Source organism: Oncorhynchus nerka, linkage group LG27, assembly GCF_034236695.1.
Source record: "Oncorhynchus nerka isolate Pitt River linkage group LG27, Oner_Uvic_2.0, whole genome shotgun sequence".
Lineage (NCBI taxonomy): Eukaryota > Metazoa > Chordata > Actinopteri > Salmoniformes > Salmonidae > Oncorhynchus > Oncorhynchus nerka.
This window is the reverse complement of record NC_088422.1, coordinates 8,539,014-8,556,306: the sequence shown is the minus strand read 5'-3', so window position 1 is coordinate 8,556,306 and position 17,293 is coordinate 8,539,014. Positions and strand designations below refer to the sequence as shown.

At 43.9% G+C, this 17,293-nt stretch overlaps 1 protein-coding gene across 1 annotated transcript; it reads right to left on the bottom strand.

The window, feature by feature from the left end:
• Positions 1-4,177: 4,177 nt before the first annotated feature.
• Positions 4,178-17,293, bottom strand: ydjc (YdjC chitooligosaccharide deacetylase homolog). Its single transcript, XM_029637088.2, has 6 exons — positions 17,181-17,293; positions 16,137-16,312; positions 15,259-15,418; positions 11,063-11,162; positions 5,794-5,971; positions 4,178-5,509 (listed from the first exon to the last, which is right to left on the bottom strand). Exons 2-6 carry the CDS (start codon positions 16,298-16,300, stop codon positions 5,158-5,160), a joined length of 954 nt encoding a protein of 317 aa, XP_029492948.1. The 5' UTR covers positions 16,301-16,312; positions 17,181-17,293; the 3' UTR covers positions 4,178-5,157.

Sequence of the window (17,293 nt, the reverse complement as noted above, 5' to 3'; positions counted from 1 at the left end):
AGTGAAGTCTCCGGTCTGAGTGAATTTGTTTGAATTCAGGATCTAGACGTGAAACAGAACGTTTTCGGTAAGAATGACATCACGCAAAGGTATTCAGCTGTAGATTATGAGTGAAATCTCCATGATAGTAGTGTCTTGTCTATTTCCCATCCAGAAACAATGGACATAGCACAGAGTTGGAGCTTACATTAATTAACATCGGTGGCCCGAAGAGGCAAACAAGAAGTGTGGTGTGTAGCAACACAGCCTACCACTAGAGGGCGCCATACTCAACTCCATAGGACACCACCCAGTTCAGCTTCTATACCTAACTTTAAAAGAATAACACAAACCTGAGCCAAATACTAGGTGGCAGTGATGTGATGTCTAAGGCTATTGATTGGTTAGATGAAGAAGAATGTTTATGGTAGATGACTTCCTGAAACACCTGCAGTGTGATTGGCAACAATCGCGTAACCTAGGAGATTTATTCTGTACTAGAGCCCTGCCTGCTTATCACTGTAGCTTACTTTCATACCCACAGACAAAGTTTGCATTCCAAGTAAATTCCATATGAAGTGAACAACTTTTGACCAGATTTACATTTACTATGTTATGTCTACCCCTGAGACCAGATGGGCTCTAACTAGGGATTAGTAGTTGTCCATAGGAAATGGGGTTCCATTTGAGATGCAGAGGCTCACCTCCCTCTGAGGGGTATGTAAAAAACAGGTTTAAGGAGCAACCTGGACTCAGGGGTAGACGTAACATAGTACATGTAAATCCGGGACTCTCCAATTAGTATGATTTGCTACGTTTCATATGGTATGTATTCATTTGTGGATGTCCATCCATTTCTTCCATTCAGCCACAAGAACATTAGTCAGGTCAGGCACTGATGTTGGGCCATTAGTCCTGGCTTGCAGTTGGCGTACCAATTCATCCCAAAGGTGTTCGATAGGGTTGAGGTCAGGGCTCTATGCAGGCCAGTCATGCTCTTCCACACTGATCTTGACAAACCATTTATGTATGAACCTCGCTTTGTGCTCGGGAGCATTGTCATGCTGAAACAGGAGCGGGCCTTCTCCAAACTGTTGCCACAAAGTTGGAAGCACAGAAATGTCTAGAATGTCATTGTATGTTGTAGCATTAACATCTCCCTTCACTGGAACTAAGGGGCCTAGCCCAAACCATTATTTCTCCTCCACCAAACTTTACAGTTGGCACTATGCATTGGGGCAGGCAGCGTTCTCCTGGCATTCGCCAAACCCAGATTTGTCCGTGGGACTGCCAGATGGTGAAGCATCATTCATCACTCCAGAGAACGCGTTTCCACTGCTCCAGAGTCCAATGGCAGCGAGCCACACCCCTCCAGCCGAACCTTGGCATTGTGATCTTAGGCTTGTGTGCGGCTGCCCGGCCATGTTAACCCATTTCATGAAGCTCCCGGTGAACACCTCTTGTGCTGACGTTGCTTCCAGAAGCAATTTGGAACTTGGTATTGAGTGTTGTAATCGAGGACAGACAATTTTTACGCTCTACACACTTTCTGTGAGCATGTGTTGCCTACCACCTCGTGGCTGAGCCGTTGTTGCTCCTAGACGTTTCCACTTCATAATAGCGCCTCACAATCATCACACATACAGTAGCACTGCCATTATCCTATTTCACCACTTCACCTAATATTTCCCAGATATTACTTTTCTGACCCTCCCTTTTCTCTTTCTTTTCAACTGTCCATTTCACAGTTTTTCTCTTATTGAATTCAACTCAGACATTGTCCTTTTTTTCCTCCATGGAACAACATACATTTTTTTCTGCCCGTTCCCAAAATCATTTGCCGCCGATTGGCTGTGAAGCTATTTGGCGAGCCTACAGTTATCTAGCATCCGTGCGCTAGCCTATAGCCAAAAATAATTCAATTAAAAATCTCAATGTAGCCAACAGATTTAAGTTGCACAATAATATATTTCTTACGGTATTGTTCTCTCTTTATTCAATCCGCCCTTCATACACACAATAATATTTCATGACCCTAAACCCGCCACCCACGGATATTACTGCAGGGACTGGGGGTTATGAGTCAACCCGTGCATCACTCGGGAAATCAGATTAGAAAATTCCTAATAAGACTCTTTTAGTCATCACCTTTGTGCGCAAAACATCCATTGAATTAGTCAAATAATTGCTGAGGCCAAATTTCACTCACTGCTAAAGATATGAAACGATTTATATTCATCCAATGTCTGCAATGTTTTTCCATGACGTGGTACACTGCTCCCTGTGCACACTGAGTGCTAGTGCGCATGTGATAATGGTCTTTATAAACCGGCTGGTTGGTTCGAGCCCTGAATGCTGATTGGTTGACAGCTGTTGTATATCAGACCTTACCACGGGTATAACAAAACATGTATTTTTTACTGTTCTAATTAGTTGGTAACTAGTTTATAATAGAAATAATTGTGGGGGGGTTGTGGTATACGGCCAATATATCACGGCTAAGGGCTGTTCTTATGCATGACACAACGCGGTGTTTGGCCATATGCCACACCCCTCCGTGCCTTATCGCTTAAGTATAAACCGGATGCAACCTGGATATTGATTTTCATGCGTAAGAGTATGCGAACGTGAGTAGATTACCTTTAAAATAATAGTCGAACATCTTGGACGTGTTCTCCATTATAATACCTCAGTGGGTTCTACTTGGGACTCGGAACGTGTGACTGGAATAATAGCGACGGGGAAAAAACGGTGCTTGTGAACCAAAGACGGCAATAATGATACGTTTATTATTATTTTTAATTAGAGGGCCCTCAAAAGCACTTCACACCACGGTCTGCTGAATTTACACAATAGCTTTTGTTTGATTTTGACACAAATGAAAATGTGGCGCCACTGACTCATCCATGGATTGATGTTTCAGTATTGCCTCAATGAAGAGTTCGGTGTTCAACTAGCCATGGGTGACATGAGTAGCTCTAGCTTGCTTCGTAGGATAGCCCCCCACCAGCTTGCTTCGTAGGATAGCCCCCCACCCTCCAGCAGCTTGCTTCGTAGGATAGCCTCCCCACCCCCAGCAGCTTGCTTCGTAGGATAGCCTCCCACCCCCAGCAGCTTGCTTCGTAGGATAGCCCCCCCCCCACCAGCTTGCTTCGTAGGATAGCCTCCCCACCCCCAGCAGCTTGCTTCGTAGGATAGCCCCCACCCTCAAGCAGCTTGCTTCGTAGGATAGCCTCCCCACCAGCTTGCTTCGTAGGATAGCCTCCCCACCCCCAGCAGCTTGCTTCGTAGGATAGCCCCCCACCCTCAAGCAGCTTGCTTCGTAGGATAGCCCCCCACCAGCTTGCTTCGTAGGATAGCCTCCCCACCCCCAGCAGCTTGCTTCGTAGGATAGCCTCCCCACCCCCAGCAGCTTGCTTCGTAGGATAGCCTCCCCCCACCAGCTTGCTTCGTAGGATAGCCTCCCCACCCCCAGCTGCTTGCTTCGTAGGATAGCCTCCCCACCCCCAGCTGCTTGCTTCGTAGGATAGCCCCCCACCCCCAGCAGCTTGCTTCGTAGGATAGCCCCCCACCCTCCAGCAGCTTGCTTCGTAGGATAGCCCCCCACCCTCCAGCAGCTTGCTTCGTAGGATAGCCTCCCCACCCCCAGCAGCTTGCTTCGTAGGATAGCCCCCCACCCTCCAGCAGCTTGCTTCGTAGGATAGCCTCCCCACCCCCCAGCAGCTTGCTTCGTAGGATAGCCCCCCCACCCTCCAGCTTGCTTCGTAGGATAGCCTCCCCACCCCCAGCTGCTTGCTTCGTAGGATAGCCTCCCCACCCCCAGCTGCTTGCTTCGTAGGATAGCCCCCCACCCCCAACTGCTTCTGCGTAACCCCAAAGTCTCTTACAGGGCCTGTGTGTAACTGAATGACTCAGTTTGAATTTACTTTTGGGTGCATTAATATTGGGTGCATTGACTTTACTTACGTTGCTTTTTGGTTGAAAAAAACTATTTTCATATACTGTGATTCAAAGTGATTGAGGGGTTACTCGTGACCAACCAAGTAAATAACAACAACAAAAAGCGTTGTAAGACATGATACTACCGAGTCCTGACTCACCTTTTAGTAACCTATTTCCCCCCACGGTAGCAGATGAGTCCTGTAACGCTTCAAACGTAGGAAACCCTCATTTCAAACCAAAATACTTCATGCAAGAATGAGGTTTTCTGTCACCTTTCATTTATTCATACAGGCATTATAGTCAGTTGGGCATTTCAGACCATTCTGCTTCTTGTGATATCATTAAATAAATAGTGTGACAAATAAAATAAATATATACAGGATTGTTCTTTTAAAAACGAGAACATTAAAGACCTAGATAGACTACCTGCCCATGTTTAAAATATAATATGCTATAGGCTACAAGCCCTATTTGGGCCGGGCTCTTTTGGCAGTTACTCTTCTGTTGACACCTTCTTGTGTGATCAGCTGATTTGAGGTTCACTTTGGGATGAGAGAGAGCATAGTGATTTTTGTGCTTGTCTCTCTCACCTGAGATGATTGGAAAACAACTGCCTTGTCTGTAATAAACACTGTCAAAAAATAGGATTGTGCTTCACAGAAAATAGTGGCGCCGCCTGGTGGTTTGGAGGTAAGGTTGCACCAATGAAAGAGCAGCAGAGGAGTCCAATTCCAATATCTACCCAAGCTTACCACTCAGAATGAAGCAATGTATTGGAAATGTGTTCTAAATACTCAGAACAAAGCCATTAGAGGGGGCTGTTGGGAGGAGCTATAGGAGGACGGGCTCATTGTAATGGTTGGAATGGAATCATGGAACGCTATCGAACACATCAAACATATAGAATCCAGGTTTGATTCCATTCTATTCCGGCCATTACAACGAGCCTGTCCTCCTATAGCTCCTCCCACCGGCCTCGGGAAGCCATGTATTGGATAGATAGTGTGGCAGTAAGTGTGGATATTGGAATGTGACCCCTGAGTGGGGGACTCAGGGGTAGGATCACAAAACTTTCCCAAAATGCTCTGGGTTAAAAAAAAAATCCCATTTGGAGAATTCTGGGAATAAGCAGCAATCTTCAAACCTGTAATTCTTCAATTGAGATTTATGAAACACCAGATAAAAGTTTTGGGAGTTTGAGGCCCCTACACCCTGAGCGCGAGGGGTGTAGGGGCCTCAGAGGTCCCTGAAGGCACAGAGTTGGACTCTCTCCTGGGTGTAGAAGGCCAGTAGGGCTGGGTCCTTCAGGGTGGTCAACTCCTGCTGCCTGTCAGCCGACTGGGAGAAGTCGTCCGGCCCCTCCCCACACCCGCCCTCCTGGGGGTGGCTGGGGTACCCAGGGTGCACCATGAGCTCTGCCGTCAGCACGGGCCGCTCCGTGGTGTTTGTCCTGTTTTTACTTTCACCCCCAGGGGGCGACAGTGAGACATACAGGTCTTGTTCCAGGGCATGGCTGAAGGCTCGTTTGAGGTTGGGGACTGACATGTTGTGACCCATGGTGGTCAAACCTAGATAGACATCAGGCCATCTGTGGGGGGGGGGAGAGAGAGAGAGAAAATAGAAGAGGAAGGTCATTTTCAGCTCATGGAAATATTAAAACACTATTCTTTCATTGCATGATTGAAATCCCCAGGACGACTGAGACGAACAGGAAAATAATATCACCATATGTGCCTCAAGGTAATCTTCCAAGTGTCTAGTCTAAAAGGAACATGACACCTCTCTAATACCGTACCGAGCTTTAGTGTAAACAGTGTGGATCAATGAAGAGATTCTCATGACATTCTACAGGGATTTCAGCGCGTCTCCTACCTGATGCCATGTCGTCTGAACACGGGGATAGACTCCAGCGCGTCCTTCTCTACCTGCATGTAGAAGTCTCTGAGGACAGGGGAGAGCCAGGGACACGAGTGTAGACCACGCTCCACAGGAACACGCGTGTAGGAGATCCCACAGTCAGACAGCACCTGGGCAAACACCTCGCACACCTCTGACAAACACGCAATGTTGTTGTCATGTTGTGTTGCTACCATGTTGTTGTCTTGTTATGTTGCTACCATGTTGTGTTGCTACCATGTTGTTGTCATGTTGTGTTGCTACCATGTTGTTGTCATGATGTGTTGCTACCATGTTGTTGTCTTGTTGTGTTGATACCATGTTGTTGTCTTGTTGTGTTGCTACCATGTTGTTGTCATGCTGTGTTGCTGTCTCTCTTTATGTAGTGTTGTGTTGTCTCTCTTTATGTAGTGTTGTCTCTTATGTAGTGTTGTCTCTTATGTAGTGTTGTGTTGTCTCTCTTTATGTAGTGTTGTCTCTCCTTATGTAGTGTTGTGTTGTCTCTTTATGTAGTGTTGTCTCTCCTTATGTAGTGTTGTCTCTCCTTATGTAGTGTTGTGTTGTCTCTCCTTATGTAGTGTTGTCTCTCCTTATGTAGTGTTGTGTTGTCTCTCCTTATGTAGTGTTTTCTCTCCTTATGTAGTATTGTGTCGTCTCTCCTTATGTAGTGTTGTGTTGTCTCTCCTTATGTAGTGTTGTCTCTCTTTATGTAGTGTTGTCTCTCTTTATGTAGTGTTGTCTCTCTTTATGTAGTGTTGTCTCTATGTTGTGTTGTCTCTCTTTATGTAGTGTTGTGTTGTCTCTCCTTATGTAGTGTTGTGTTGTCTCTCTTTATGTAGTGTTGTGGTGTCTCTCTTTATGTAGTGTTGTGGTGTCTCTCTCTATGTAGTGTTGTGTTGTCTCTCTTTATGTAGTGTTGTGGTGTCTCTCTCTGTAGTGTTGTGTTGTCTCTCTCTATGTAGTGTTGTGTTGTCTCTCTTTACGTAGTGTAGTGTTGTCTCTCTCTATGTAGTGTTGTGTTGTCTCTCTTTACGTAGTGTAGTGTTGTCTCTCTGTATGTAGTGTTGTGTTGTCTCTCTTTATGTAGTGTTGTGGTGTCTCTCTTTACGTAGTGTTGTGTTGTCTCTCTGTATGTAGTGTTGTCTCTCTTTATGTAGTGTTGTGGTGTCTCTCTTTACGTAGTGTTGTTGTCTCTCTTTATGTAGTGTTGTCTCTCTGTATGTAGTGTTGTGTTGTCTCTCTTTATGTAGTGTAGTGTTGTCTCTCTTTATGTAGTGTTGTTGTCTCTCTTTATGTAGTGTTGTCTCTCTTTATGTAGTGTTGTGTTGTCTCTCTTTATGTAGTGTAGTGTTGTCTCTCTTTATGTAGTGTTGTTGTCTCTCTTTATGTAGTGTTGTTGTCTCTCTTTATGTAGTGTTGTCTCTCTATGTAGTGTAGTGTTGTCTCTCTTTATGTAGCATTGTGTTGTCTCTCTTTATGTAGTGTAGTGTTGTCTCTCTTTACGCAGTGTTGTGTTGTCTCTCTTGTCGTGATGTGTGTTTTGTCCTATATTTATATATATTTATGTATAATCCCAGCCCCCGGCCCCGCAGGAGGCCTTTTGCCTTTTGGTTGGCCGTCGTTGTAAATGAGAATTTGTTCTTAACTGACTTGCTTGGTTAAATGAAGGTTAAATAAAAAATAAATAAAACTAGGCACACACGTAATCAGATAGGCAGCCATTTCCGATTCAGATTTGTCAAGCATTAAAATGACAATCACAATTTTACCCATCAGTTATATTTTAACCATCAGTTATATTTTAACCATCAGTTATATTTTAACCATCAGTTATATTTTACCCATCAGTTATATTTTAATCATCAGTTATATTTTAATCATCAGTTATAGTTATATTTTAATCATCAGTTATATTTTAACCATCAGTTATATTTTAACCAGTTATATTTTACCCATCAGTTATATTTTAACCATCAGTTATATTTTAACCATCAGTTATATTTTACCCATCAGTTATATTTTAATCATCAGTTATATTTTAATCATCAGTTATATTTTAACCATCAGTTATATTTTAACCAGTTATATTTTACCCATCAGTTATATTTTAACCATCAGTTATATTTTAACCATCAGTTATATTTTAATCAGTTATATTTTAATCAGTTATATTTTAACCATCAGTTATATTTTACCCATCAGTTATATTTTACCCATCAGTTATATTTTAATCAGTTATATTTTACCCATCAGTTATATTTTACCCATCAGTTATATTTTACCCATCAGTTATATTTTAATCATCAGTTATATTTTAACCATGAGATATAACAATTTACTAGTGCTCTATTAACTCATTAATAGTCTATAAACGACCTTTAAACCGAGAGTATCAAGTGTCACCAATGCCCTTATGACAACGACGTGGTCAAAAGCCGGACACATATTCAAATGAAAAAAAAAGAAGAAGGAATTACTACGACTAGTGGTTAAATAAACGAGTTAGATGAAACCAACAGTGGTAACCTCATCTAAAACTGAAGGCGGGGCCCTTTCCTCTCCTTGCCCTGTAAACAACGGTCGTGGAACATTTATTCATCTCGATTAGATCACCTAACAACCATTTAACAAAACCACATGATTCTGTGACTCATCGTGTGATGTAAAAAAAACCTGGGGTCATGTGCTTCATGACAATGAAGAGGAAGAGTTCCGTGATGTCATCAGAGTGTTCTCAGTAGAGTATGTCAGTCAGAGGGGGAGACGTGGTTGAGGTTCAGAGTATGTCAGTCAGAGGGGAAGACGTGGTTGAGGTTCAGAGTATGTCAGTCAGAGGGGAGACGTGGTTGAGGTTCAGAGTATGTCAGTCAGAGGGGGAGACGTGGTTGAGGTTCAGAGTATGTCAGTCAGAGGGGAAGACGTGGTTGAGGTTCAGAGTATGTCAGTCAGAGGCGAAGACGTGGTTGAGGTTCAGAATATGTCAGTCAGAGGGGAGAGACGTGGTTGAGGTTCAGAGTATGTCAGTCAGAGGGGGAGACGTGGTTGAGGTTCAGAGTATGTCAGTCAGAGGGGGAGACGTGGTTGAGGTTCAGAGTATGTCAGTCAGAGGGGGAGACGTGGTTGAGGTTCAGAGTATGTCAGTCAGAGGGGGAGACGTGGTTGAGGTTCAGAGTATGTCAGTCAGAGGGGGAGACGTGGTTGAGGTTCAGAGTATGTCAGTCAGAGAGGAAGACGTGGTTGAGGTTCAGAGTATGTCAGTCAGAGGGGAGACGTGGTTGAGGTTCAGAGTATGTCAGTCAGAGGGGGAGACGTGGTTGAGGTTCAGAGTATGTCAGTCAGAGGGGAGACGTGGTTGAGGTTCAGAGTATGTCAGTCAGAGGGGAAGACGTGGTTGAGGTTCAGAGTATGTCAGTCAGAGGGGAAGACGTGGTTGAGGTTCAGAGTATGTCAGTCAGAGGGGAAGACGTGGTTGAGGTTCAGAGTATGTCAGTCAGAGGGGAAGACGTGGTTGAGGTTCAGAGTATGTCAGTCAGAGGGGAAGACGTGGTTGAGGTTCAGAGTATGTCAGTCAGAGGGGGAGACGTGGTTGAGGTTCAGAGTATGTCAGTCAGAGGGGGAGACGTGGTTGAGGTTCAGAGTATGTCAGTCAGAGGGGGAGACGTGGTTGAGGTTCAGAGTATGTCAGTCAGAGGGGAGACGTGGTTGAGGTTCAGAGTATGTCAGTCAGAGGGGAAGACATGGTTGAGGTTCAGAGTATGTCAGTCAGAGGGGAAGACGTGGTTGAGGTTCAGAGTATGTCAGTCAGAGGGGAGAGACGTGGTTGAGGTTCAGAGTATGTCAGTCAGAGGGGAGACGTGGTTGAGGTTCAGAATATGTCAGTCAGAGGGGAAGACGTGGTTGAGGTTCAGAGTATGTCAGTCAGAGGGGAGACGTGGTTGAGGTTCAGAGTATGTCAGTCAGAGGGGAAGACGTGGTTGAGGTTCAGAGTATGTCAGTCAGAGGGGAAGACGTGGTTGAGGTTCAGAGTATGTCAGTCAGAGGGGAGAGACGTGGTTGAGGTTCAGAGTATGTCAGTCAGAGGGGAGACGTGGTTGAGGTTCAGAATATGTCAGTCAGAGAGGAAGACGTGGTTGAGGTTCAGAGTATGTCAGTCAGAGGGGAAGACGTGGTTGAGGTTCAGAGTATGTCAGTCAGAGGGGAGAGACGTGGTTGAGGTTCAGAGTATGTCAGTCAGAGGGGAGACGTGGTTGAGGTTCAGAATATGTCAGTCAGAGGGGAAGACGTGGTTGAGGTTCAGAGTATGTCAGTCAGAGGGGGAGACGTGGTTGAGGTTCAGAGTATGTCAGTCAGAGGGGGAGACGTGGTTGAGGTTCAGAGTATGTCAGTCAGAGGGGAGACGTGGTTGAGGTTCAGAGTATGTCAGTCAGAGGGGAAGACGTGGTTGAGGTTCAGAGTATGTCAGTCAGAGGGGAAGACGTGGTTGAGGTTCAGAGTATGTCAGTCAGAGGGGAGAGACGTGGTTGAGGTTCAGAGTATGTCAGTCAGAGGGGAGACGTGGTTGAGGTTCAGAATATGTCAGTCAGAGAGGAAGACGTGGTTGAGGTTCAGAGTATGTCAGTCAGATGGGAGACGTGGTTGAGGTTCAGAGTATGTCAGTCAGAGGGGAGAGACGTGGTTGAGGTTCAGAGTATGTCAGTCAGAGGGGAGAGACGTGGTTGAGGTTCAGAGTATGTCAGTCAGAGGGGAGAGACGTGGTTGAGGTTCAGAGTATGTCAGTCAGAGGGGAGACGTGGTTGAGGTTCAGAGTATGTCAGTCAGAGGGGAAGACGTGGTTGAGGTTCAGAGTATGTCAGTCAGAGGGGAGAGACGTGGTTGAGGTTCAGAGTATGTCAGTCAGAGGGGAGAGACGTGGTTGAGGTTCAGAATATGTCAGTCAGAGGGGGAGACGTGGTTGAGGTTCAGAGTATGTCAGTCAGAGGGGAGACGTGGTTGAGGTTCAGAGTATGTCAGTCAGAGGGGAGACGTGGTTGAGGTTCAGAGTATGTCAGTCAGAGGGGAGAGACGTGGTTGAGGTTCAGAATATGTCAGTCAGAGGGGGAGACGTGGTTGAGGTTCAGATGAATGAACATTGGTGAACACACACATAAAGTCCTATTGGGTAAGACCTCTCACAATAAAACGTTTTTCGCAATGAGCATAAGAACACACACACAGAGACCTTTCTAGTGGTTTTATGACATCATACCTGGCAAGACATGAATGTGTTGGTGTCCATCCATGTGACAGGGCAGATAACCCATCAGCTCTCCAAACAGCCTCACCTGAGCCCTCAGCTCCAGCTCCACCTGACACACACACACACACACACACACACAATTTGAAAGTACACACCTGAAAGACAACCATGTGCCACAGAGAGAGTGCAAATATACCCTTGGGGCGGCAGGGTAGCCTAGTGGATAGGAGCGCAAGTTCAAATCCCCGAGCTGACCAGGTACAAATCTGTCGTTCTGACCCTGAACAAGGCTGTTAACCCCACTGTTCCTAGGCCGTCATTGAAAATAAGAATTTGTTCTTTAACTGACTTGCCTAGTTAAATAAAGGTCAAATTAAAAAATTCAAATCCAGTTTGAGGGACAAATACACCCCCTAGGGATAGTGTACAGCTAAAACACACACACCTGACGAGGAACAAACACACCTCCTCCACAAAACGGAAGGGGGAAAACACGCGAAAACTGTTCCCGGTAGATCGGGAACAAACACCTGAGTTCCACGTATGAAGAACAGGGAGTTGAATCAGAATATTAAGGAAAACCTGATCCTGCTTTGGTTTACTGTAAAGTCTAAGGCCTCAAGCACTTTAAAAAAAGACCAGGTACTCCTGAGTATATTTCTTTATAAATCATCAAGACAGTTGGATAAGTCAACATGGTGGGTGAATTTTTTGAAAGCCTCTTATATGGCATATTGACTTATGGTGTATATTGTCACAGCTGTGCTGTGGGCCAGTTAAACAACATAACAGCAACAGTGGTTCTTCACCTCGCCCGTCCCCATCCAAATACATACATGCTCATGTTTACACCCTCCTTTCTATCCTGTGTCTCAGTACAACTCCTGTACAGTCTCTTCCCAACTCCTGTACAGTCTCTTCCCAACTCCTGTACAGTCTCTTCCCAACTCCTGTACAGTCTCAGTACAACTCCTGTACAGTCTCAGTACAACTCCTGTACAGTCTCAGTACAACTCCTGTTCAGTCTCAGTACAACTCCTGTTCAGTCTCAGTACAACTCCTGTTCAGTCTCAGTACAACTCCTGTTCAGTCTCAGTACAACTCCTGCTCAGTCTCAGTACAACTCCTGCTCAGTCTCAGTACAACTCCTGCTCAGTCTCAGTACAACTCCTGCTCAGTCTCAGTACAACTCCTGCTCAGTCTCAGTACAACTCCTGCTCAGTCTCAGTACAACTCCTGTACAGTCTCAGTACAACTCCTGTACCGTCTCAGTACAACTCCTGTACCGTCTCAGTACAACTCCTGTACAGTCTCAGTACAACTCCTGTACAGTCTCAGTACAACTCCTGTACAGTCTCAGTACAACTCCTGTAACGTCTCAGTACAACTCCTGTACAGTCTCAGTACAACTCCTGTTCAGTCTCAGTACAACTCCTGTTCAGTCTCTTCCCAACTCCTGTACCGTCTCAGTACAACTCCTGTACCGTCTCAGTACAACTCCTGTACAGTCTCAGTACAACTCCTGTACCGTCTCAGTACAACTCCTGTACAGTCTCAGTACAACTCCTGTACAGTCTCAGTACAACTCCTGTACCGTCTCAGTACAACTCCTGTACCGTCTCAGTACAACTCAATGTGGCCAAGATCTCCACACACACACACACACACACACACACACACACACACACACACACACACACACACACACACAATGTTTGACCTAACCCTCTTCCAAAAGACGCTGTGCTTAACATCACAGACAATACAAGATGCAACTGGCAACTTCCCTTAACCACGACCGGATCCATCACAGAAGCTGTCAGTGCCAGCATTCATGAAGCGTGCAGATCTCAGGTCAGTTTTGCCTTTTAGATTCTAATGAAGGTGCGAGGTAGCCTGGAATCCAGGACCTGTTGTTGTGCTAACATCCCACTCCTTTTATTCTGTGTTTAGCATGACAAGGAGAGGAATGATATCTCATAAACAGACTGGTACCCAGGCTGGGTACAAGGGTGCCTTGATCCTAGATAAGCACTCCTACTCGGAGACGCTTTTTGAATACGGATCCTGATCAGTGTGAGCTAAGCTGCAATAGAACTATTATCCTGTAAAAACAGGTGACATCAGAGAGAATTCATTTGATTCAACTAGGTAGGTTATTAAACAACACACTCTCAGATCACACTCTGATAGCTAACCTGCTATTAAACAACACTCTGATAGCTAACCTGCTATTATATACACTCTCTCAGATCACACTCTGATAGCTAACCTGCTATTAAACAACACTCTGATAGCTAACCTGCTATTAAACAACACTCTGATAGCTAACCTGCTATTATATACACTCTCTCAGATCACACTCTGATAGCTAACCTGCTATTAAACAACACTCTGATAGCTAACCTGCTATTAAACAACACTCTGATAGCTAACCTGCTATTAAACAACACTACCAGATCACACTCTGATAGCTAACCTGCTATTAAACAACACTCTCAGATCACACTCTGATAGCTAACCTGCTATTAAACAACACTCTGATAGCTAACCTGCTATTAAACAACACTCTGATAGCTAACCTGCTATTATATACACTCTCTCAGATCACACTCTGATAGCTAACCTGCTATTAAACAACACTCTGATAGCTAACCTGCTATTAAACAACACTCTGATAGCTAACCTACTATTAAACAACACTATCAGATCACACTCTGATAGCTAACCTGCTATTATATACACTCTCTCAGATCACACTCTGATAGCTAACCTGCTATTATATACACTCTCTCAGATCACACTCTGATAGCTAACCTGCTATTATATACACTCTCTCAGATCACACTCTGATAGCTAACCTGCTATTAAACAACACTATCAGATCACACTCTGATAGCTAACCTGCTATTATATACACTCTCTCAGATCACACTCTGATAGCTAACCTGCTATTATATACACTCTCTCAGATCACACTCTGATAGCTAACCTGCTATTAAACAACACTCTGATAGCTAACCTGCTATTAAACAACACTATCAGATCACACTCTGATAGCTAACCTGCTACTATATACACTCTCTCAGATCACACTCTGATAGCTAACCTGCTATTAAACAACACTCTGATAGCTAACCTGCTATTAAACAACACTACCAGATCACACTCTGATAGCTAACCTGCTATTAAACAACACTATCAGATCACACTTTGATAGCTAACCTGCTATTAAACAACACTCTGATAGCTAACCTGCTATTAAACAACACTACCAGATCACACTCTGATAGCTAACCTGCTATTAAACAACACTATCAGATCACACTCTGATAGCTAACCTGCTATTATATACACTCTCTCAGATCACACTCTGATAGCTAACCTGCTATTAAACAAGACTCTCTCAGATCACACTCTGATAGCTAACCTGCTATTAAACAACACTCTGATAGCTAACCTGCTATTAAACAACACTACCAGATCACACTCTGATAGCTAACCTGCTATTAAACAACACTATCAGATCACACTTTGATAGCTAACCTACTATTAAACAACACTATCAGATCACACTCTGATAGCTAACCTGCTATTAAACAAGACTCTCTCAGATCACACTCTGATAGCTAACCTGCTATTAAACAACACTCTCAGATCACACTCTGATAGCTAACCTGCTATTATATACACTCTCTCAGATCACACTCTGATAGCTAACCTGCTATTAAACAACACTCTGATAGCTAACCTGCTATTAAACAACACTATCAGATCACACTCTGATAGCTAACCTGCTATTATATACACTCTCTCAGATCACACTCTGATAGCTAACCTGCTATTATATACACTCTCTCAGATCACACTCTGATAGCTAACCTGCTATTAAACAACACTCTGATAGCTAACCTGCTATTATATACACTCTGATAGCTAACCTGCTATTAAACAACACTCTCAGATCACACTCTGATAGCTAACCTGCTATTATATACACTCTCTCAGATCACACTCTGATAGCTAACCTGCTATTAAACAACACCTGAGTGAGTCTGGTCTGAAGCTCAGCGCCTGTTTTTGTTTGACATACATTTTAAAGTGGAAAAATCTAAGTCTCAGCATCACTCTGTTACCGTGGAAATGGGCGAATATGAAAAAGGAAAAATGCCTGCCTCAACTATGTTGTTAAGAAGGAAGCCTACCTCTGTCATGTTGACCAGGCCACTCTGTAATGCCTTTCTGAAACCCATCTTGCCATGGAAGAACCCATCCTTGTTGAGGAGAGTGGAGCCCCGTTTCAGACCCTGGCTCACTGGTAGACCCTCTGAGAGGTTGGCATGGAGGCCGATGGGAATGTGATGTCTACGGAGGAAGATATCAGGAAATTAGGGGTCAGTTTTCCGGACTCGAGGTAAAGCCTGGTCTTTGTGACTAAGCAAACATGATCAATAGAGATTTTCAACTTAAAGTGCTTTTTATTCCTGGACTAGGATTTCTATGGATACGGGAAACCAGTCCCTATAGTGTCTGACATCATAGATGGAACTGCCAAACAATAATATGAGCTGGTACATGCTAAAGCAAGAGAAGAACACTGATTGGACAAAAAATACAGGAAATATGAGGTTTCAAATGTATAACACCTTTCCTGATTGCATGAATTATTCAATACACAATAAATAAAAACACAAGTGAAAGTGAAGTGAATGTCACCTATCAGGAAGTTACTGTATTTTTAAACCGAATAATTTAATCGGGACTATCTCAAAAAAAATATTATAATAATCATTTTAAAATAATAATAAACAAACCACTTCAATACAAGTGACTTTTCGTAACAGGTTAAGAGAGCATTTCTGCTAACCCGAACCCTTTTCCTAACCTTAACCTAATTCTCATAAATTGCTAGGTGAATTATCCCAACCTGCAGCATAAATTCTCCTAACCTGCTATGAAAAAGTCATAGCTGCATGGAAGTATTGTGTTTTAAGGGCATCTTGTACGTTTTCACAGTAGGCTATTAAACATCCTATTAGCTATGGACGTAAACATTGTACTTTACTATATGAAGCTTACTTACCTTTTGGCCAGCTCTGTCGCTTCTTTCGCCGAGGAGGCGTTAACCAGAAGGGACACATTAGAAATGCCCCCGGCTTGGAAACAATCCACTATCCCCTGGTTCCTTTTTGGACAGTACCCAAAATCATCTCCTGTCACCACCAGCTTGACTTTGGGTTGAGGCATTATCGCTGGACGCTGATGGAAAAAGTGACACAGCACAGGAGATACACTGGTTGAATCAACGTTGTTTACACGTAATTTCAACGAAATTGCGTTGAACCAACGTGGAATACGCGTTGAATTGACGTCTGTGCCTAGCGGGACTTTGTTTCCACGTTGCGCCCAGCACTGAGCTGCAACAATGTTAAGGATGTTCAATTCACCAGCTTGTGACACATCAGCGGTGGACTCTAGATATTTATTTAACGTGATCGTCTCGTGAACGTGGTAAACAAGACAATGTCAGGCACGAGAACACAAACTAATGTTCCCTGTTCGAAGTGGAAACCTGATCAAAGTTTATATTCTATGTCGAATAAGAACTGTCAAATTCCTCCTCTATGATTTGAGTCAGCGAATCAGATCCTTTGTAAACCCGGATTAGAAAAAAAACATGTTGCTGGCCCTCTTTTGATCGATCTTTGTATAGATCCATAAAAGCCTGTCCTGATGATAGCCGATTGCCTCTATAAACTGTGTTTCCAGCTAGCAGGAGCCAGCTAGTTGTCAACCCAACACACAGGAAGGCAACTCAACTCATTAGTGGAAAACACAGTCACAATGGTCACTTTTATTGCCTAATCTTAAAGAGGCAATCGCCATAGTATACCTAGAAATGTATGGACGTTTAAGAAATAGGCCTACAATTTACACTTGTTTCAACGAATGGGAGACTAATGCAAACAAGCATCATCTATTTAGAATATGCGAGGAGGTTATAACTGCAATCTGCCTCTCTTTCAGTAGCATACATAATATACAGTAATAGATCATGGAATCAAATCGAATTGATCCATAGCCTATATGTCATATAGGCTCTAAAGAGTGAAAAGACGCGTCTTACCCATTTTCAAGACACGTGTTTGTCCATTTATGTCCAAAGCCGGAGAGTCAAAACGAGAACAAATACCAAGCTCTTCCGACTGACTCAAAACGGCAATGAAATCCGTAACCTAC